At 37.3% G+C, this 23,962-nt stretch overlaps 1 protein-coding gene across 1 annotated transcript; it reads left to right on the top strand.

Annotated features, from left to right (window-relative positions):
- Nucleotides 1-5,772: 5,772 nt before the first annotated feature.
- Nucleotides 5,773-22,940, top strand: VCAM1 (vascular cell adhesion molecule 1). Its single transcript, XM_007123446.2, has 9 exons — nucleotides 5,773-5,943; nucleotides 6,488-6,763; nucleotides 9,163-9,483; nucleotides 10,746-11,012; nucleotides 13,061-13,336; nucleotides 15,543-15,863; nucleotides 16,742-17,008; nucleotides 18,401-18,667; nucleotides 22,022-22,940. The coding sequence occupies exons 1-9, from the start codon at nucleotides 5,880-5,882 to the stop codon at nucleotides 22,180-22,182; spliced, it is 2,220 nt and encodes a 739-aa protein (XP_007123508.1). The 5' UTR covers nucleotides 5,773-5,879; the 3' UTR covers nucleotides 22,183-22,940.
- The last annotated feature ends 1,022 nt before the right edge of the window (nucleotides 22,941-23,962 follow it).

The following is a 23,962-nucleotide window of genomic DNA, read 5'->3' as shown; positions in this document are numbered from 1 at the left end:
TTTGTTTCTCTTCTCAAAGAACCAGCTTTTAGTTTTATTGATATTTGCTATTGTTTTCTGTGTTTCTAATTCATTTATTTCTGCTCTGATCTTTATAATTTCTTTCCTCCTACTAACTTTGGGTTTTGTTTGCTCTTCTTTCTCTAGTTCCTTTAAGTGTCAAGTAGATTGTTTACTTAAGAGTTTTCTTGTTTCTTGAGGTAGGATTGTATTGCTGTAAACTTCCCTCTCAGAATGGTTTTTGCTGCATCTAAGGTTTTGGATCGTCGTGTTTTTGTTGTAATTTTCCTCTAGTTATGTTTTGATTTCCTCTTTGGTTTCTTCAGTGCTTTCTTGGTTATTTAGTAACGTATTGTTTAGCCTCCATGGGTTTGTGTTTTTTACATTTTTTTCCCCTGTAATTGATTTCTAATCTCATAGCATTTTGGTCGGAAAAGATGCTTGATATGATTTCAATTTTTTAAAATTTAACGAGGCTTGATTTGTGACCCAAGATATGATCTATCCTGGAGAATGTTCCATGTTCACTTGAGAAGAAAGTGTAATCTGCTGTTTTCAAATGGAATGTCCTGTAAATATCAATTAAATCTATCTGGTCTATTGTGTCATTTAAAGCTTGTGTTTCCTTATTAATTTTCTGTCTGGATGATCAGTCCATTGGTTTAAGTGAGGTGTTAAAGTCCCCCACTATTATTGTGTTACTGTTGATTTCCTCTTTTATAGCTGTTAACAATTGCCTTATGTATTGAGGTGCTCCTATGTTGGGTGCATACATATTTATAATTGTTCGGTCTTCTTGGATTGTTTCCTTGATCATTAGGTAGTGTCCTTCCTTGTCTCTTATAACATTCTTTATTTTAAAGTCTATTTTATCTGATATGAGTATTGCTACTCCAGCTTTCTTTTGATTTCCATTTGCATGGAATATCTTTTTACATCCCCTCACTTGTAGAGTAATCTTGGTTGTAGTTTCTTCCCTTTCATCACTTTAAATATATCGTGCCATCCCTTCTGGCTTGTAGAGTTTCTGCTGTGAAATCAGCTCTTAACCTTATGGGAGTTCCCTTGTATGTTATTTGTTGTTTTTCCCTTGCTGCTTTCAATAATTTTTCTTTTTCTTTAATTTTTGTCAGTTTGATTACTATGTGTCTTGGCATGTTTCTCCTTGGGTTTATCCTGCCTGGGACTCTCTGCACTTCCTGGACTTGGGTGGCTCTTTCCTTTCCCATGTTAGGGAAGTTTTTGACTTTAATCTCTTCAAATATTTTCTCAGGTCCTTTCTCTCTCTCTTCTCCTTCTGGGACCCCTCTATTGCGAATGTTGTTGTGTTTAATGTTGTCTCAGAGGTCTCTTAGGCTGTCATCATTTCTTTTCAATCTTTTTTCTTTAGTTTGTTCCAAGACTGTGAATTCCACCATCCTGTCTTCCAGGTCACTTATCTTTTCTTCTGCTTCAGTTATTCTGTTATTGATTCCTTCTAGTGTATTTTTCATTTCAGTTATTGTGTTGTTCCTCTCTGTTTTTTTGTTCTTTAATTCTTCTAGGTGTTTGTTCCTTAATTCCTCTAGGTCTTTGTTAAACTTTTCTTGCATCTTCTCGATCTTTGCCTCCATTCTTTTTCTGAGGTCCTAGATCATCTTCACTATCATAATTGTGAACTCTTTTTCTGGAAGGTTGCTTATCTCCACTTCATTTAATTTTTTTTCTGGGGTTTTATCTTGCTCCTTCATCTGGTACATAGTCCTCTGCCTTTTCATTTTGTCTATCTTTCTGTGAATGTGGTTTTCGTTCCCCAAGCTGCAGAAATGTAGTTCTTCTTGCTTCTGCTGTCTGCCCTCTGGTGGATGAGGCTATCTAAGAGGCTTGTATAAGCTTCTTCATGGGAGGGACTGGTGGTAGGTAGAGCTGGGTGTTGTTCTGGTGGGCAAGCTCAGTAAATCTTTAATCTGCTTGTCTGTTGATGGGTGGGGCTGTGTTCCCTCCCTGTTGGTTGTTTGGTCTGATGTGACTCAGCACTGCAGCCTACCTGGCTCTTTGGTGGGGCTAATGGCGGACTCTGAGAGGGCTCATGCTAAGAAATACTTCCCAGAACTTCTGCTGCCAGTGTTCTTGTCCCCTTGGTGAGCCACAGCCATCCTCCACCTCTGCAGGAGACCCTCCAACACTAGCAGGTAGGTCTGGTTCATTCTCCTATGTGCTCACTGCTCTTTCTCCTGGGTCCTGATGCACACACTACTTTTTGTGTCCCCTCCAAGAGTGGAAACTCTGTTTCCCCCAGTCCTGTTGAAGTCTTGCAATCAACTCTCTCTAGCCTTCAAAGTCTGATTCTCTAGGAATTCCTCCTCCCATCGTTGCCAGACCCCCAGGTTGGGAGGTCTGACGTGGGGCTCAGAACATTTACTCTAGTGGGTGGACTTTGTGGTATAAGTGTTCTCCAGTTTGTGAGTCACCCACCCAGCAGTTATGAGATTTGATTTTATTGTGATTGAGCCCCTCCTACCATGTCATTGCAGCTTCTCATTTGTCTCTGGATGTGGGGTATGTTTTTTGGTGAGTTCCAGTGTCTTCCTGTCAATGATTGTTCAGTGGTTAGTTGTGGTTCCAGTTCTCTTGCAAGAGGGATTGAATGCACATTCTTCTACTCCACCATCTTGAACCAATGAGCACTTTGCTATTTTTATTTAAAGAGATTTCAGATGATCGCTTTTGATTTGATAGTCATAAAAATCATGTGAATCACTTGAAATGATACTATTATCCCTATTTCAGCATGTATAAACAAGTGTAGAGGGGTTACCTATGCTTGTGCAAAGTTGTGCAATTCCTAGGTGGAGTAGTGGATTTGAATTCAGGACTAATGGGATCCGAGTCAAGCTCTCTCGAATTGTTATTTATTCATTCAGTATTGATTTACTGAACCCCTACTATCTACTGGTCACTGTGTTAATTGCTGAGGCTCTAGTGGTGAACAGGACACACAAACTCCTGGCCTTCCTACAGCTAATAATCTAGTAACTACCTACCAATAAGCCCTACCTTTAGCCTCTGATACAACACAGAGCAGCAGGTATATTCCTTCCTTCACACATCAGTCATTTATTTATCAAATGACTTCATAGGTGTCTCTTATCCAAACTAAACATCCTATTCTTTCAACAGCTCCTACCAGGCCAGGGATTTTAAAGGCATCTACTAGCCTTATCACTTTCTTCTGGACATCCTCTATTTTGTCAGTCTCTCTCATACAGACTAGAGCCTTGAATCAGTCACCTCTGCTCTCAATATATTCTTGGAGACTATGGCCTCAGGTGATGAGAAGGTTGAATGCTATGAGTGCACCTTGAGCTTATCAACATCTATTTTGGTTTGTCATGACAATGTTGCCTTGTGTTCACTTTGTGATTCACTAAAACCATCAGAGTGTCTTCCTATGGATTACCATCAAGTCAAAACTCTTCCATATTTTACTCAAGACTTTGATGTTTTACATTTCAGTGCTGGACTTTAATGAATTTCCATTAAATTTCACTTCATTATCTGGACCATTATTACATCTTCTGAGATCATCCTTATCTTGATTCTGTCATCTCTAAGGTTAACTGTCTTTCTCAGTCTTGCATTATGAATAAATTAGATAATCATGTCTCCTATGTTACTGATAAAAATGTTGAACTGAACAATTTCAAAGAAAAAACACAGTAACACTCTATCCAGATAGGTTAGTCCCCAATCTGTTAACCTTATACTTGAAATTCTATTCACTCATTCATTCCACAAATTTTAAGAATATCTTATTCTGGGCTAGATGTTATGATGGAAAACGAAAACACCTAACTATGTAAGTTAGGAATGATTGACATGTTAACAGGTAAATGCAGCATGACAAGTGCTTCACTGCCAGTATGCTCTAGTGAAGAGGTCACAGAAGAGAATGCAGTCACCTCAACCTGGGAGGAGCTTGTAGGACCTCAAATGACATCAAAATCAAGTATGTCATGAGGGACTTCTGCCAAAACCACTATGAACTAATTCAATAGATTAGATATTTCTCCAATGTTCCAAGCTTGGAATCATATCCAAGCTTGATACTGAAGTTATTTGCTATGACTTGTTCTCAGTGATCCCAATTTGGATCCTATGGTTCACTTGTGTTTCTACACCCCAGAGAAGTATAAGAAAACTCCATAATTCCCTTTTGATTTCTTCTGAGTTAAGCAGTCAACATACATGGTTCTGATAATCTTCTTCCATGACATGAACATTGTAAAAGACCTCTAGATTACTTGTTCATCAGCTAATTTTGCCTGAAGCCCCTTTTCTGATCCTTAGCTATTTGTCAGATGAATTCACACTTATATACCATCACAGCCAGTAGCTTCTTCCACTTTGTTTCTCTCCTTAGCCTTGAGTGGGAGCCTCATCAGCATCCAAGAGGAGACCCAGAACCTCTCCAGCCATGTAGGAACAGTTATCAGTTCCAAACCTCAGTTATGGCCTTCCTCAGTTACATAGCACAGGGCTGTTTATTGTACACATCCCTGGGAGTCCGTGAGCTTTTTTTTTGTTGTTGTAGAATCCAACATTTTCCTCATGCAGTATTTACATATTATTGCTAGCATTTTGGAAGTTTCTTTTCCAAATTTTAATTTATAATATTTATGATTGAACTTTTTTGGTACCCACTAAGTGTAAAACCATGCATTAGATATTGGGAAGGCAGAGGTAGATATAATGCTGAACAAGAACTGGTCTGGGACCATGATACGAACTGATGATCCAGTGTGGGAGGAAGACCTGCACAAGTCTAATACAAGGAAGTGGCTATTCCGGTTTCTTTTTGATGGGCAAGCATTTTGCAAAGACTTAAGTATGTGTGTGTAAGGCAAAAACAGTCATTTAAAAATACTTTTTAAAAAGTCATTTCACTGATGGGGAAATAGAGCATAAAATTGTTGTCGTCACCTCCCATAAAAGAGAAACAAATTATTTTTCATGTTTTAACTGTGTTTGTGGTTAAGTCTCACAGTCTAAGAGATTTACCACTTCAGATGAATTCCATACATTTACATTTAAGTCTGCAAAAGACTTCCAATTATCCATAAGCTGAACCAAAGAATTGGTAGCTTTTCTAAAACAGAAGATGAAAATTCTTTCTTATTCTGGTAACATTCCTTTATTCTCTACTCAAGAAAATCATTTCAGAAGCTGGATGTTTGTTGTCAAAAAAACTATGTTGTGAATAAAAAGTATAAAACTAACAAGCTATGCTGTCTCTCTTTTAAAAAATAACTCATCAAAAGAAAGGATCTTTTCCTTTGTTTTGCAAGAGAAAATTTAGTCTCTGTTTTAGAATTGCAAATATATCTTCCTAATGGAGAAAAATCAGTTCACATGACATAGTACTTGTTTAGCCAATTCAAAAACTAGAGTGTAATATACTATTTTTCCTTCTATCTTTTCCCCATTGGGTTCAGAAAGCCTCATTCTGCCACAAGCATTACTTTATATATTTCATGCAAAGATATCCTTTTGGAATGAAAAATCAGGAAAAGTTTTAATTTTATAGCCTTGGAAGTGTTTTCTTTCTCTAGGGCCGAGATAGTAGTTTCAGTACTGAGAGCAACGGAAGGGGTTAACACTGGACTTGGCTGGGTGTCAGTTAAACTTTTTTTCTGGCTCTGCTCCGGGTTTCCCCTTGAAGGGATTTCCCTCCGCCTCTGTGTCTCTGCAACAAGACCCTTTATAAAGAGCAGACTTTCTATTTCATTCCTCACTGAACCTCACTGGCTTTAGGAACTCAAGACTTCCCAGGCAGTTTCAGTGGGGACAGAAAGAAGGGTTTTGGAACCATTATTTTCTCATAACAACAGCAGCTTAAAATGCCTAGGAAGATGGCTGTGATCTTTGGAGCCTCAAATATACTTTGGATGGTGTTTGCAGTTTGTAAGTTCTTCTCCTTGATTTGTTCCAAATGCTAGCATTCCATTTTAGCCCTGATTTTGGCTTCAGTCAGTTTTGTTATGGTCATAAAGAAAGGCACTAGGATTTTTAAAGAGTGGGAAAACTTAATTTAACCTAACTTTTAATGTGTTATTGAGTATTGCTAGACACCATTATATTGTCATAGTTAGAGATACAAAGGGGATGTTTTTTGGATACCGTTTTTCCAATGTCAAATGAGTAATTGGATTCTATCTCTAGGAAGATCTATCTCTTTAGTTTCCTGCACTTGATAATGAGAGCAAACTTAGCTACTGAAAAAACAACTCTGATAAATGGGCATCAAGGTCAGAGTGAGGGTTCTCCTAAGCGAACATGATTTCAGCACCTTCTTTTGAAAGTGACTCCAATGCTGCCTTGCATTAGACGGAAGCAGTTTAGGAAAGAGATCAGCCAGATTGTATTTTGGTTATTATACTAGAACAGAGAAGAAGGACTAGAATACTCAACAAACCAGTGTTTGTTTTTTTTCTTTTTGCCTTCACAGCTCAAGCTTTTAAAATCGACATCTTCCCTGAATCCAAAATTATTGCTCAGATTGGTGACTCCATCTCACTGACTTGTAGTACAACAGGCTGCGAGTCCCCATCATTCTCCTGGAGAACTCAGATAGACAGTCCGCTGAACGGGAAGGTGAGAAATGAGGGGACCAAATCCACGCTGACCATGGATCCTGTTAGTCTGGGGAATGAACACTATTACCTGTGCACAGTGATTTGTGAGTCTCAGAAACTGGAAAAAGGAATCCCAGTGGAGATCTACTGTGAGTACTTTAGAGAATATTTGATTTTCTCTCCATTTCACCTTAAAATAAGTTTCTAAAAGGATAGTTTTGAAAGAAAAGAAAGGAAAAAGATATTCATGTCCAGATTCTTGGCTAGAGGACCTAGTGTACCGAGAAAGCTAGAGACAGCTGAACCTAGCACTAGACCAGAGACCCAAATCCTAGCTTCTATTTCCAACTCTGCCACAACATGGTGACCATGGGTAAGACTCAACTTCTCTGGGCTTCAGTTTTCTTAACCATAAAGTGAAGATCTCTAAGGTTCTGTTTATTTTATTTAAAAAATTTTCTATTCAATTATATCCTTATATGTTTACTTGTCCATGTGTCTAAATGATTTATGAATTCCATACTTCAGGGATTTTCCATTTATTTATTCTTATGCAATTTGGTGCTTAAAATTAGTTGAAAGATTAAGCAGGGGATCTATAATTTAGTAATGGGCTTCTGTACAAAATTTTCCCCTTTAGATAGAAGAAAAATATCTGCAAACTTTTCACTCATTTGACTTTGGCAGAGATAAATTTAGGAGGTTTTGTTTTTGTTTTTGTTTGGTGCCATTAAGTCAATGCTCAATCGCTCAACCTCAAAGATATTTGTATAATGAACTAGATTTACCTTGTGAATGTGAATGAATACCTCTCGTTTACCAGCCTACCAAAATGTATCCCAATCCATTCTCAATCCAGCAAAGAAAGTTAGCAAAAGGAGTGAAAAAATAACCTGAAATAAATCCCTTGCATTCTGGTTACTGCTCTTTCCAAAATACTGGAATCCTTGATAGTCATCTCTTCAGGAAGACCTCATTTGATTATCTTTTCTACTTATGTTGCTTCTCTTCTGCTGTAGTGGAGACAACTTTGTCCAGTAACCTTAACTGATTCTTCAAGAAGCCTGTATGTTGCTAGTGCTTCCCAAGAAACTGTGCCTGGCCGGCTGCTTTCAATTATGCTGGTTGTACATGCAGAGTTTATGTCTGTGCAGCCTCCTGAGCTCCTTGAAAGGCCCCCTTATGTAAATACAGGGGAAAGTAGTGAGTTCTTGTATTACCTGACAGCAAACTATGTGGATTATAAGCGCATTTCTTTCAGAATATGAGGGACAGGACTATTGGTGGAAAAATGAAAAATACTGTTTCTTCACATAGCAAAACATTTCCAGTTCCTTTGCCTTTCCTCACACGTACTAAATAGTTGCAGATTTAAAAAGAGAAATGAAGGCCCTTCTGGCTTTAATTATCTTGGCTGAAGTTTTTTGTTTTTTTTTTTTCAAAAATGTCTGTCATTCATTATGTTTAACAGTCCTGTCTCCATTCCACATTTGATTGTAATATTCTTTAGAGTTGGAAACTTTGTATTCTTATTTCACAGTTTTGAAGCAAGCCAATGTGTTACCATCCTGGCGGTTTGCAATGAAAAGTAGCCTTGCAAGGAAAGCAATGGCTGACTGAACTAGTGTGTCCCTTGACACTAAAAAGTTCAAGTGGAGTATTAGTTAGACTTTGAGTTAGGCATTTTGGGAGGCAAATATGCCTTCCAGAATTTAAAGACTGCACAGGTGTACATTTATTGTGGATGAATGCCTGTCAGAGGCACCATTTTTCAGAAGCCAATTATTTAGAATTGTTCTTTTCATTTCTTAGCATATCTTGCCCAATAACTATTCTTTGCAATGACATTCTAAGCCTCAGGTTCCTTATCCATAAAATGAAATATCTCTGCCCTCACTAAAATAAGAGAATGTATATAACATTAAAAAAATCTTCAACGGCAGTACAGAATAATAAAAATCCTGAGTTTAAATCCCAGCTTTACCATTACTAGCTGTGTGACCTTAGGAAAGTTATGCACATGTGCTAAGTTTATGTTTTCATATCTATGAATCGTGGTATCTATTTCTTAGGGTTGTTGTGAGGATAAAATAAGGTCATTGGTGTTAAATGAATAGCACAGTGATGGGCACATATAAGTATTCAATAAACATGAATTTCTTCTCCCTCCTTTTACTCTCATAACATGTAACACTTAGTACATACAGCATCAGAACTGAACTCTCTAACAGGAGATTCCAGTTCTTGAACCTACCCCAAACCATGAAAGGTTATTTAAACAATTAATTCTGCTGTATTAAGACTGTATTTTCAAACATACTAGATTTAGTTTACATTGATTTAAATCAGTAAGGGACCTCATACAACATGAAGAAAAACACAGACCTACTAGAGCATGGCCTTGAGGATATGGGGAAGCTGATTCACTTTGTTATACAGCAGAAACTAACACACCATTGTAAAGCAATTATACTCAAATAAAGATGTTAAAAAAAATTACATGTTAAAAAAAAAAGTCCATTTGCATGTATTTGTTTGAACTTTGCAGCTTTCCCTAAGGACCCAGAGATTCATTTGAGTGGCCCCCTGGAGGTTGGGAAGCCAGTCACAGTCATGTGTTTGGTCCCTGATGTTTACCCATTTGAAAGGCTGGAGATAGAATTACTGAAGAGCAACCGTTCCATGAAGACACAGAACTTTCTGGAGGTTTCAGAAATGAAGTCCCAGGAAACGAAGAGTTTGGAAGTAACCTTCACTCCTATTGATGAGGATATTGGGAAAGCTCTTGTTTGTCAAGCTACATTACACATTAATGAAATTGATTCTCAACCCCAAGTAAGGGAGACTACAAAAAAACTGCAAGTCTACAGTAAGTATTTGTGTAAAGTCTATGGGAATTTAGTCTTGGATCTATACAGCAGTAAACTTAGCAGCTAAAGTCAACAAGAAACGTGTTTGTAGTTTTTACACCATTTTGATTCATTGAGAGGATAATTTTTGTCAATAGCATAATTTAATAAAAAGTGCATCAAATTTGTGTTGAGAAGATTTGAGCTTAAGTTCTGGCTCCATTAACTGTGTGAATTTGGGTCACTTAATTTTGTAGTCTATCAAAGAGGACTACTAATACCACCTGATTGGGTAGTAGGAAATAGGCTCAAGTGATAAAATGTTTTTAATCATGTTTTGTAAACTCTTATACCATTCCTTGAAATATCAAGGTATAGAGATTTTACAAGGTGGGCAATTATTCTGTGTGTGAGTGCATATATGTATGCTCACCTGGACACATATGTGTGGAGTGAGAGAGAGGAGATGAGGTTTGATTGTCTCCATGCTCCCTGAGATGGCTGGGGGAGCTGAGGCAGTCTTGAAATCCCAAAATTGGTAGGAGTGGACTCACTCTGCTTTGTTCTAGACTAAAATGCTCTGGTCTGCTTTGACACCATACTTAAAAGAAGTATTGCCTTCTATAACAAGTTTAGCTGAAAGAGAATGAGATGGAAAGGTTTTATCAATGTTTTGAGAAGAATAGTCAAAATAGATATTTTTCCTAGAGAATACAAATCTTGGAAACGAGAGCTATAACTAAGTATTTGAAAGACAGTCATGTAGAAGTGGGATTTTGTATATTCTTTAGCAGTAGAAGACTGAACTATGACGGGTGTATAAAAGTTAGTTACAAAGAGGAAGAGTTCAGCTCAATAAAGGGAAAATGTTCTAATAATTAGAGCTGTCCAAAAATCAAATGGACTGTGTTTACTATAAGGCAGTGGATTTCCTTGCACCATAAGTGTTGAAGCTGACTTGAATGAACCTTTGGCAAGGAAGCTGAGCAGGAACTTCTACCTTACCTGGGAGATTGAACCACATTATTCTAAGGGTTTTCTTAATTTCTGAGTATCTATGGCCATCTGAAAACACCAAACATCAAAAAAAGTAACTCCATCAAATTAGTCAGAAACTGGATTGACTAATTTTTATGACTCAGCAATTCTTTACACTAGTTTGGCAGAGAAAGTTTGTCAAATTTGTGAAAGCATGTAAATAAAGTCTAAGAGAGAAATACTGTAGCCCTATTGGATCAAGATGATGCTTAGCAATTACTACTATTGTGCCCTGCCTTCTCAGTCTCACCCAAGGACACAGTTATATCTGTGAATCCCTCCACAAGGCTGCAAGAAGGTGACTCTGTGACGATGACATGTACCAGTGAAGGTCTACCAGCTCCACAGATTTTCTGGAGCAAGAAATTAGACAATGGGAATCTACAGCTCCTTTCTGAGAATGCAACTCTCACTTTAATTGCTATGAGGATGGAAGATTCTGGAATTTATGTGTGTGAAGGAGTTAATCTGGTTGGGAAAGACAGAAAAGAGGTGAAATTAATTGTTCAAGGTAAGCAGAATGTGTAAAAGGACTGATAAAGCTGCCGTCATTCGGATTTAAGCAATAGTGAAGTAGCTTCAATGCCAAAATTACTTAGTTAACTTTTACTGATGATCCATCTGATCTTCATGTACTTTAATACAATTATATGTTCATCTTACTCATACTTCTTGGAAATCTTTCCTGCCAGAACTTCCATGGCTCTGCTTTTCTGGTTCCTTTCCATTTCTCATCATTCTTTCACTGCCTCATTCCTTGGCTTTCTCTCTTCCTCTGCCCCTTGAATATTAGTATTCTCAGGTTCCCACATCTGGTCCTCCTCCCTTCTAACTCTGGACTCCCAAGATTTGAACTATGTATTATATGCTGTTTACTCTGAAATTCATGTTCCTCTTCCATATCACCAAAACCTGTCAGTTCTACTTCAAAATGATCCCTAGAATCTGACCTCTTTTCTTCAACCCTCTTGCCATTGCCTTTGTTTATCATCTCTCACTTGGACTCTTGAAAGATGTTCTTATCAATAAATAACATCCACTGACCACCAGCTATACTCCAGGCACTTTACACATGTTTCCTCTAATCTTCAAGAAATAACTAACGAGTATGTATTTCATATCCATTTTACAGATGAGAGAATAGTGTCTCCCAGAGATTAATAATGACCCTTATTGCTTGTACATCTAAGATCTGCCAGGAATTCTCTTTCCACTTTATAAATGTTGTCTTTTTTCTTTACCACAACCTTATGAGGTGAATAAAAACACAAGCACAGAATAGTTGACAATTTGCCTAGAGTCACATAGCTCATTAGTGGCATTTAACAGAGACCCATTTAAACCCCAAACTCTATGGTTTTTCAACTATAGCTAATTGTCTTTAAATGGTCACCCTGCTATCATTCTGTCCCCCAACATAATCCTATGCACTGCTACCAGAGTTATCTACCTTAAACAAGAAAGGTGCACATTTTTTTTTTTTTTTGCATTACGCGGGCCTCTCACCGTTGTGGTCTCTTTCCTTCGTGGAGCACAGGCTCCAGACGTGCAGGCCCAGCGGCCATGGCTCACGGGCCCATCCGCTCCGTGGCATGTGGGATCCTCCCAGACCGGGGCACGAACCCACGTCCCCTGCATCGGCAGGCGGACTCTCAACCACTGCGCCACCAGGGAAGCCCCAAGGTGCACATTTTATATGACTTCAACCAAACCCTAATTGCATGTAAATTAAAATTCACGTTTCTTAAAATAGTCGCATAAAACTCTTCACAATATAGTCAGAAACAGCTAGCAGGGATGGCACTGGCAGCCAAGAGCTTTTCTGGATATCTGAGACGGTGCAGCTTTATTCTGTTGCTACAGAAACTCTAAGTGCTGGTCTGTTACAGGTATTGCTTCTAATCAGAAGACATATTTGTATAACTTTTTTTCAGTACTTTTCTTAGATTTTGTTTTATCTCCACATGAGGATGATTTGGTTTAGTTGTTCAAGCAATTGAAAAGCTGGGATCTTGAATCAGACCCACCTGGCATCAAGTCCTAATTTTGCCACTTGTAAGCTGGGTGAGGTTATTTATCATTTTTCCTCAAGAAGAAAGAGGAGGAGGAAGAAGAGGAGGAGAGGGAAACAGAATTAATAATATCAGCTCATGAAGTTGTGAGGATTAAATGAGATAATATATGTAAAGTGGTTTCCACAATGCTTGACACACTGGAACCTCTTATATTTTTGAGCTGTGGTTCCACTGTTACAGGGATTTGATAAACTACATTTGAGTGGAGAATGAATTTTTTTGTTGTTGAAAAGATGCCAATCTCTGTCTTGACAAATTTTTATCCTTATTCATTCTGTTGAATGAATGAATCAACAGCGTCTTGTGCATTTGTTCTTGAAGTGGTTTCGTTTCTGAAGGTCCCAAGGTGGAAAGGAGTAACTTATTCCTGGCATAGATGTTAGCTGAAAAGAGGCCAGGAAAAAAAAAAAAGACCATATATTGAGCTGTGGTGAAAGAAGAAAAGAATCTTATCTTCTTTTCATCTTGTTCTTTTATCCCCCAGAGAAAATGTTTACTGTAGAGATCTCTCCTGGATCCCAGATTGCTGCTCAGATTGGCGACTCAGTTGTGTTAACCTGTGATGTCATGGGTTGTGAGTCCCCATCTTTCTCTTGGAGAACCCAGATAGACAGCCCTCTGAACGGGAAGGTGAGGAGTGAGGGGTCCAAGTCCACGTTGACCCTGAGCCCTGTGAGATTTGAGAACGAACATTTTTATCTGTGCACCGTGACATGTGGGCATAAGAAACTGGAAAAGGGAATCCATGTGGAGCTCTACTGTAAGTGGTTTTCAGAATTGTTTACTGTTTTGTCGTTGTTGTTCCCAGTTCCACTGGAAGAAACAGAATGTGAATCTGTGACACAAGACAAGATCCTTGTGTTTAGAAGGGGAATTTAGCACTGTGTATGGTTCCTAAATCTCTGAACCAGAATTTTTGATGTAACTTAATTGGCCTAAATCTTAAGTAGATATTACATATGAACGCAGCATCCACAATGCTTAGGTTGTGTCTTGTTGATACTCTCTCATCATGGACTTGAACACACTGCATGCTCCCGGCTTCCCATCCCTCTCTGGGTGTATGTGTGGTGTACAGAGGTCGTCGTGTGCAAGGAGTGTAGTCAGTGTCCACTCAGATAACAGGGTGGGATGACTGCTGATCAATTATTTGAATTGGGGGTGAAGCCCAAGCATACTGTTTTTTTTTTTTTAACATCTTTATTGGAGTATAATTGTTTTACAATGGTGTGTTAGTTTCTGCTTTACAACAAAGTGAATCAGTTATACATATACATATGCTCCCATATCCCCTCCCTCTTGCATTTCCCTCCCTCCCACCCTCCCTATCCCACCCCTCTAGGTGGTCACAAACCACCTAGCTGATCTCCCTGTGCTATGCGGCTGCTTCCAACTAGCTATCCACCCTACGTTTGGTAGTGTATATATGTCCATGCCACTGTCTCACTTAGTCACAGCTTACCCTTCCCCCTCCCCATATCCTCAAAGCCATGCTCTAGTAGGTCTGTTTTGAAGGCACATTTGAAAGCCAATTGGCAGGATGGGAGAAATGAGGCAATGGGGAGCAAGAGAAAGCCAGGGAGTTAGATTGGTCACTGGGGACGGTCAGTGGCAGACAAAAAGTAGAACCAGGAGACTGCACTAGATTTGAATATTGATTTACACCACATAAGTACACTACACTTTTTCTTGCTGTTCTTGTCACCTTAACAAAAATCCTTTACAGCCTCAAATCTCTATGAATTGACATTGCTGGAGTTCCTTGGTTTATAATGAACGAGGGAAAAAATATGCAAAGTGATCATAAAGTTACACTTTGAGAAGGTTATTCTGCCTTGTTTTTATTCAGTGGAATTCAAGAGAACAATTGTAGAGATATTCCTCTAGAAATCCTGCCCAAACTTGTGTTACCCCTCAGGAGTTTGTTCAGCATGAGTTAGAGTATGTCCGTAAAGGGATTTGAATCTCTCAGAGGAAGGGTAAATTTATTGAGTTATCATATTACCAAGAGTCCAGGACCTGCTGATGTAGGCACATTCCCAACAGCAATGAGAACCAGCAGTGAAGCCTTACCATCATACAGAAACTTTAGAGAATGTATCACTTTAACAACATTTCACTTAAGGAGAAAAAAATTTTAGCATGGCTCTTGCTCTTGATAACCACTCTAATCTCACTTTTATTGATTTGCATAAGATGTGGTATAAATGTTATTCAGAATCTAAATCTCATAGTTTTTTCTTAACTACAAGTATTATTCAAGGAACATTTAAGACTTTCTGCCTAAACTTGACCGTTGCAAATGAAAATGTCTAAACTGAGAAGTGCCCTTGGTTCTTATTTGAGATGAGAGGCTGCATGCCTCTGTGAAACCAAGCCTGGGCTCTGAGCTCAAGGAAATAGAAATTCTGATCTCAGCTCAGTGACTTACGAGATATGATGCCAAATGGCAGACTCTTAGCCTCTATGAATTTTGTGTTTCCCTAGCTGTAAAATACATTCTCTATAAGTTTTTCTAGCTGTAAAATAAGTTAATACCCATTATATTACGCCATTTTGAAGACTGGGATAATGAATGTTAAGGGACTAGCACATAGTAAATATCCAATACATCCTGGAAAATATTTTAAATGTTTAAAATATATAGTTACTAAAAAGGATGGTGGAAGCTGACATGTCCCTTGAAAAGACCAGTCCATAGCTGTCAGCAAGATTGCATCACTAGAGAAGAATAAGAAGTATATTTATTACCTGATGATTTGATGTGCTAGGTATTTTTTGTTTCCAGCGTTATTTACATTTAATGTCATAAATATTTATACTTAATGTTGTTATTTATATGTTAGTGATCATCCTATCCCAGGTGAATTAAAATCTGCATTTTGAGACCTTTGCATTTAATAGAGATTAGTTCTGTTTTTCCTTGACTGTCACATATAAACATCATTTTTGCTTGACATTTGCAGCCTTCCTTAGAGATCCAGAAATTGAGATGAGTGGTCTGTTAGTGAGTGGAAACCCAGTCACTGTAAGCTGTAAGGTTCCTGACGTGTATCCTTTTGACCGGCTGGAAATTGAATTACTTAAAGGGGAGAGTATTATGAAGAATAAAATCTTTTTGGAAGATGTAAGTAAGAAATCCCTAGAGACCAAGAGTTTGGAAATGACCTTCATCCCCACCACTGAAGACACTGGAAAAGTTCTTGTTTGTCTGGCTAAGTTACCTATTGATGAAATGGAATTTGAACCCAAACAAAGGCAGAGTACACAGATACTATATGTTAATGGTAAGTACATGCATGATGTATCCACAATTTAATATGAATTTTAAAAAATCATGGTTGTCAGGCAAGAGTTAACATGAGGTTGATAGTTAAAACCATTGTGAAAAAAATAATTGAAAAGGAACAACAAAATAATGATTATTATAACAAACCACCCCCAGTGCTTAAAACAACTGTTTATTGACTTATGATTCTAAGCTGGCAATTTGGGAAGATGTCAGATGGGCAGTTTGTTCAATGTGGTATTAGATGAGCTCATTTATGCATTGTCAGTCAGTTGGCAGGTCAGTGGGGGATGGTCCGAGGTAGCCTCACTCACATGTCTGGGCCTTCCCTGGTGTTTCTTGGCCTTTCTTTCTCCATGTGGTGTCTCTCAAGGAAGGTAGCCTAGGTATAGTCACCAGAGTGCAGTATTTCAAGAGGGTGATCATGAAAGGGGACTCTTGGGGCCTGGGCTTGGAAGTCCTACTGTGTTACTTCTTCCAGGATATATTGGTCAAAGTTAGTCACAAGGACAGCCTAGATTCAAGAGGTAGAAAAATAGAGTCCACCTTTTCATAGGTGATTCACATAGTTCATGGTCATGTTTAATGTACCATAAATGTCAATATATACTATCATTGATCATCCATTCTTTGATAGTAAGAGAGTTTCTACAGAATTTATTTCCATTGGAAAATATGCAGGATGTGTCCATATTCTACTCTCTATCCTTCTGTATCTGCTAAAGTAAATGGGGACAGAAACCTCTTCTGGAAAGTTATCAAGATTTATAAACTGTTCTAATCTGCGAATCCATAGCCCAGTTTCGCCACATTATCAAAACTCTTTGGAACTTGGTGTATAAAGAGTCAAGCTAACAAGTGTCCCCACCTTTTCAGTTGCTCCCGGGGATACAACCATCTTGGTCAGCCCCTCCTCCATCCTGGAGGAAGGTAGATCTGTGAATATGACATGTTCTAGCGATGGCCTTCCAGCTCCGAAGATCCTGTGGAGCAGGCTGCTAAGTAATGGGGATCTACAGCCTCTTTCTGAGAATACCACTCTTACCTTAACGTCTACAAAAATGGAAGATTCTGGTATTTATGTCTGTGAAGGCATTAACCAGGTTGGAATAAGCAGAAAAGAAGTCGAATTAATTATCCAAGGTGAGCTAAGTGATTAAATGAATTATGATTGCTAGTCTTATTTTGGTTGTGTTACTGGTTTTGAACAAAGTCCTTTTTGAAACAAACAAAATTTTTACTAAAACAGAATGCATTGAGCGTTTTGAAGAGCTCATGATGTTTCCTCTGCATGGAAAGCTCCTGGAATAGTACTTCCTCATGAACCATTCCAAGTCACTTATCCTAAAATTCTTTCAACTGCAGGTGGAATCCAGGAACTGTGCCAAGAGTTCCAGTTACACTTACAAGGCATTGATTATGGCATTGAAATAAGGATAGGAAGATGTATATATGTATTTTGAAATTACTTAGGACTAAAGCTACCTTATCTAGCTGGATTAAACTCTGAGTGGTAATCTCACAAGATGACTGCTAGTATGTGCTTAGAAGGCACTTAAACATTTTATAATTCTGAGATTGAGTAGCAGTGACCATGTCCTCTGGTTTATCAGTTTAATGGCATAGAATCACTAGGGTGGATGAAGTTAGCAGATCCAGACCCATTCTTGCCAGGATGGAGAGGCAAGACTGAGAGCAAAACAATTCCTAGTTGACAGGATGAAGCTGTAGGCAGTTTTGGGCAAAATCATGAAGTGATTTGGATTTTCCTCATACCTTCCCTTTTGGGGTTCAAGGTTCTCTTCTTCACTAGAGCTGTCAGTTCCTCTCTTACCCCTTGGTATTGTTTCCACTAAGATATTAGTGACTTTCTTGTTACATCATTACAATAATAATTTGTATTTTAAAGGAAGAACCTTGGCAGGGCAATGCACTACCTTAAAGAAAGCCCTTAGGATGTAGCTCTGGTTGGGGAAAGAGTTTCAAATCAAGTCACAAAACAGATGAACTTAATGGGAATCTCACTTATAAAATGGTGATGTGGTACCTCCCTCCACGGGTTGAGTATTAACAGAGATGCTGTATGTCAAGTACTTAGCCCAGGATAATTGGTGTTATTAAGGATTGTAAGCACAGCTTAATTTCTTGATCTGGGATTGTCCAGCTCAGAACTCAGAAGCCTGTAAAGGACTTTATACTTAAATAAATATTTGCACAGCAGTGTGACAAAAAAAAAAGTTCTTTTTCACATTTGAAATCTACAGCTGTTTTTGAAACACTTATTTGTTGGCTAGGCTGGGTAAAGAATTATATTAAGGGACATGAAAGAAGCATAAGAGTTGTCTTCTTTTATTAAAAATGTGATCATTTACAACAATCCAGTAAATGCTTGACTTCTTTAATTACCCCTCTAAATATTTAATGCAAACAGTAAGCACAAATACCATCTTGACAGCTATTGTTACTGTCATTAAATTAATATGGGATTGGTTTATATTTCATTCAGTCAGAGGTATCTTTAAATTCTTTCCACAGTTGCTCCAAAAGATATAAGACTTACAGCTTTTCCTTCTGAGAGTGTCAAGGAAGGAGACACTGTCATTATCTCCTGTACATGTGGAAATGTTCCCCAAACTTTGATAATCCTGAAGAAAAAAGCAGAGTCTGGCTACATAGTGCTGAAGTCTACAGATGGTGCATATACCATCCACAGGGCCCAGTTGGAGGATGCGGGAGTATATGAATGTGAATCTAAAAATGAAGTTGGCTTGCAATTAAGAAGCATAACACTTGATGTTAAAGGTTTGTTTTTTATTATTTTTTATAATCGGTCAGAAGCTTGGTGAATTGTAACGAATTTCAAGGATTAGGTGAATGAGTGGGCAAAATGGAACTGAATTCCATGATGATTATGGTTATTTCTTAGTGTTTCCTAAAATAATCACACACAGCTGCTCTATTCTATGGAGTTCAGCCAGGAAGTTGACATTAATCAATCATTGGTCAGTGTAGAATTCCCGTTTGCTTTTTTAAACGTTGACAATTCATCATTGGTCTCTGAGGTCCTGCATTTCCAAAGTGTTTAAATGTACTTTCAAAACCGTTCCCTGGGGGTTATAAGGAAACTAGAGAAGTAGAATTGGCACATGGAAATAGAAAGGTTCTATCCAGACCCTTTTCCTTCCTACCAGAAGAGAGTGCCACTCTCTGAACACGGAGTAACTACATATTTTCTGGATTGACTCTCTTCAGGATAATAATTGAGTATGGTGATCTTAATGCTGAACAACATAAAGGAAACTCTAGACTACAGAACTGTCTGTCTCTTAGAAAATCCAAGCTCCTTGTCCATTTTACCCTATTCTGATGGAGAGAGGGAGGGAGGGGGCAGTGGCCCCAGCAGAGAAACTTCAGAAGCCTCTTAATCTCCTAACCCCTCATGTGAACACATAGTAGGATCTGCTGATCTTATCAGTGGAAGCAGAATAAGTCAGCCTTTACTACTCTGTCTCCCACTCCTTGAGTTCTAATGAGCTCCCACTGTGTGTTGGAAGCCAAAATTGAAGTGAACGTTCTTGCAAACAAATGCCAATTCTTAAGAGCCTCTGGTACTGGGCTCTCAGAGTTAGCAACTACTCATCAGTGTAAAGAAAATTTAAACGTGGGTCAGAAAATGGGTAAAAATTTTACTCATCTGGCCAAATCTCTCAAGATTACAAGACCTTACCGTATGTTTTCTTGTCTTCATGGTACCTCCTCGGAACACGACAATATCAATACATCCATCTAGAAATGTTAAAGAAGGGGAAAATATCACGATTACATGTAAAACTTTTAGTCATCCACCTGCAGTGATTATCCTGAAAAGAGTTGATCTGGCCAATGAAGTTACTATGTGTTCAAAGAATGGAACATTTACCTTGTATCATGTTACTCAAAGTGACACGGGGGTGTATGTAATCAGTGCTTCCAATGAGGTTGGGGATGTTTCTGGATGGATTGAGATCTTGGTTTTGAGTAGGTTGAAATTCATTTATTCCTATTTAATCCTCAATGCCTCCAGAACACCTTTAATTAAGCCTAGTCCTAGGAACTTGGAGTCCTAACATTTTTATATTTCTTTTTGTAGTTAACGATTCTCTTTTAAAGACACACCAAAGCTTCTTCTCCACTTTTTTTCTCTCATACATTGCTGTCTTTTCTAATTGCTTTATTAAGTTAGTAACTGACATATTTTCCATTTTTCACTCATTATTTAAATGAACAAATTAAAGCACATTAGACACTCAGCTAGAACCCCCAAACTAAATATGGTTTAAAATAACTACAAATGAATGGAAACGAAAATTTGACATTTTTCCTGGGAATTTTCAACTAGTCATCTTTTGTAGTTAGCTGAGTTTTAAAATTAATTTTGTTTTTTTTTTTTTACAAATACATTTGCTTGAATGTATTCCAGTGATAGAAATGGTTGGGAGTCTTTAGGATTTTCAGTGTTGATACAGCTAATAGAAAATTGTATTTGAAGGTTGCCCTGGTAACCAACTCAGCAGCGAATTTGTATTTTACTGCAGATATCTGAGGGGAAAACCAAAGGCAAAAGATAATATTTATTAAATTGAAAAGAAAACTATAGGAGCAGAGATACCATTGCTCAGCAGGTTATCAATATTGATGCCTAACCATAATTATGATAATGGAAATTCTATTAAAATATTACCCTTGTACTCTGACTAGTTCTACTCTAGCAAGGGAAAGTAGAAAAATAAGGCAATTATCATTATGTTTATGGTGAAGTGTTTTTGACCACAATAATTTAAAAAAATGGACTTCCCGTCATCTGACTCCAGTTATTCTTTTCTTCTTGGTTGATCTCCAGTGATTAGAAACTCCTAGAATTAAAGCAATGATTATCAAGGTCAAATCACTCATTTCTTCCAGGACTGAGACAATATATATGTCACTTGAAGAAACAATATTTGTGAGGTCGTACAGTGCTGTGCAAACGTAAATATAAGTAGAGATGAAACTTCAGTAAATACCATGCTATCTTCTATAGATGTTCTTATAAGGTTAAGGTATTAAATAGTATTGTAGGGGTCAGATGATTTTTGTAAGTAGAAAGAGTACTAATTTTAAAGTTTTTGTATACTATTACCTTATGTACCCAATTTACAACAAAATGACAAAATGACAGGATGTAGAAAGAAAAAAATATATTACTATTCAAAAGATATTTATTGGGTGCAAGCTACTCCAAGCAGGGAGACAGGTACTGGCTATTCAGTGGTGGATCAAAAAGAAACTAGATACATGTGCTTACGTAATTCACAGTCTGAAGGAGGAAGACAAAATTAATAGATAATCAAGCAAACAAATGTTTAACTATAAGCTGTGATTAGAGCTATGGAGGGAAAGTGTAGTGGGTTATAAAACTATATTAGGAAATAAAGTATATTAGGGTTTCTTATTTAGGCTGGAGGAGATGCAGGTCAGAGAATGTCTCTCTTAGTAAGTCACATTTAAGCTAAAACATAATGCTATCCAAAAAACTTCATATTATCAAAAAGTGATATAAATGCTGAAGAGGAATAATGTATATTAAGATGCCCTACTTCAGAGATACAAAATATAAAGTTTTCTATATATCTCTAAAAAAGCCATCGACAAGAATTCTTTCCCTTACTATATTATATGTGGTGTTTGACTATAATGGTTACACTCTAGGTGTTACAAGGCTTTTCTTGGAGAACTGTTTAGTTATTTTAATTCATAATGATCAGAGTCCTAGTTTTTTAGTATATGTTTCTATTTCCCAAAGCAAACCCTCTTCTCCAATTCTAGCTCTTCTAAATGAGTCCTAAAAAGTTGCGCCCTTCCTTCCATTCTGCTATTGAACCTGAATCTATTTGAATCCAAGTTTGTGGAAATCAACAACTGTCATCTTTAGACTCACATGAGCATAGCAACTGCTAACTGATTATTTGAATAATTCAAAGAAATATGCATTTTGGGTCCTGTTGGTTCTTATCACTACTTTGATTCACTTCTCTTTAGAGAACGAGTTGTACTGTTAAAATAAAACATGTAACTATTATTATTAAACAATTTCTTTTTATACTAGACATTAATTGCATCCATTTTGTTATTTTCCAGGAAGAGAAAGTAGCAAGCACTATTTTTCTCCTGAACTTCTCGTGCTCTATTGTGCATCCTCCTTAATAATACCTGCCATTGGAATGATTATTTACTTTGCTAGAAAAGCCAACATGAAAGGGTCATACAGTCTTGTAGAAGCACAGAAATCAAAAGTGTAGCTAATGTTTGAAATGTTCAATCAGAGACACTATTTATCAGTTCAAATCCTCAGTACTGCTCATCATTCCATGAGGAAAACAACAAGCTAGGAGTCCAGACTTCCTTGAATGTAGTGAACTCTTGGAAAGAAATGGCTGCCTATGCCCCTTGTTGTGAGCAAGACGCCAAAGGAAGATTTCTGCTTAAAAAATAGGCATTACCTTTGAGATGTGATGACTGGAGTAGTTTCTTGATGTGTATATGCAATAACATGATTTGTATATATGTAAAATAAAACTATGCCATAGCAAGATTGCTTGGAATATCAGCACACTGTAGTCACATTTCTATAATTATTAAAATGTTGCTTGGATTGACTGTTATAACTTAAAGCATCTTAATATTGATTGGCAGCTGAACTATGTCATCTTTTTAATATTTTATTTCCTTTAACAAAATTTTATTCCTATAAAGTTCATAGACAACAATTCCATGTTTTGTAAAGATGTTAGCGTTTTATATTGTTACAGGCAAACGATAAACCAACAGGGCACTGGGTTGACTTTCAGGTACTAAACACTTCAACCTATGGTATAATGGTTGATTGGATTTCTCTGGATGGTACTGATATGGTACGGAGACATTTTATGATGTTGTTTGTTCATCAGACTCTTGTGTAACTTTCCCAATGTGGTCTAAAAATGCAACCTCTTTTGATTTTCTTTTGTAAATGTTTAGGTTTTTTTGTATAGTAAAGTGATAATTTCTGGAATTGAAAGAGTTGTGTGTTTATTTATTATAAATTGCCTCCTTTAAAGAGCTGTTGCAACTCTTTGTGAAATGTCAAGTTCCAAGACCAAAGAGTTCAAACCCATAGAAATAATAAGCAGATACTTGAAGTATGGTCCTCAGATTACTTTTATCAGAATCATCATGGGAATTTGACAAACATTCCCATTTCTTGGGGCCATCCTAACCTATTGAACTGAAATATCTGGTTTTGTGACCTTGGAATCTGCAATTTAAAAATTTTTTAAAATATAGAATACACAGAAAGAGTGAATGCAGATGAACATGCACATATTAAAGGGCAGCAAGTGAACACCTGTATGTACCACTAAGGCCAAGAGATAGAGCATTACTATCCTTCAGAGCCTCTTAGATGCTACTCACTGATTGCAGCTCTCTTACTGAGGCATAAACGATATCTTGAATTATACATTAATCATTCCCTTTCTTTGGAGGTTTTATACCTATATAGGAAACCCTAAGTAGAACATTATTTTGTTTGCCAGCTTTTGAATTTTACATAAAAATAATCAAATGGTATATTTGTCTATGACTTTATTCACACAAAATTATGTTTTTAAATAATTCATCCATATTGTATTTAGCTTTGTATATTCATTATAAGATTTTGCTACAGCTTATTTATACATTCTAGTGTTGATGGATATTTGGGCTGTTTCCATTTTTACAATACTGATCAAAGCGTCTATAAACATTGTTTTACATGTTCCTGACTAACATGTGTAAGAGTTAACTTAGGGTGCAGTAATTCCTATAAAGAGTATACATTCTAATGAAATTGTTGGGTTGTAGGAAATGTACACTTTCAGGTTTATAAGGAAAGCCAAACTATTTTCTGAAGTGACTGAAATAATTTATACTCCCACCAGCAGTGAATAAGAGTTCACATTACTAAATGGCTTACCAAAATTTGGCATTGTCTGACTTAAAAATTTGCCTTTCTTATGGGTATAGAATGATTTCCCATAATGGTTTAAATTTTCATTTTCC

The sequence above is a fragment of the Physeter macrocephalus genome, chromosome 4, assembly GCF_002837175.3.
Source record: "Physeter macrocephalus isolate SW-GA chromosome 4, ASM283717v5, whole genome shotgun sequence".
In the NCBI taxonomy this organism is placed as follows: Eukaryota; Metazoa; Chordata; class Mammalia; order Artiodactyla; family Physeteridae; genus Physeter; species Physeter macrocephalus.
This window is presented reverse-complemented; position numbering and strand designations above follow the sequence as displayed.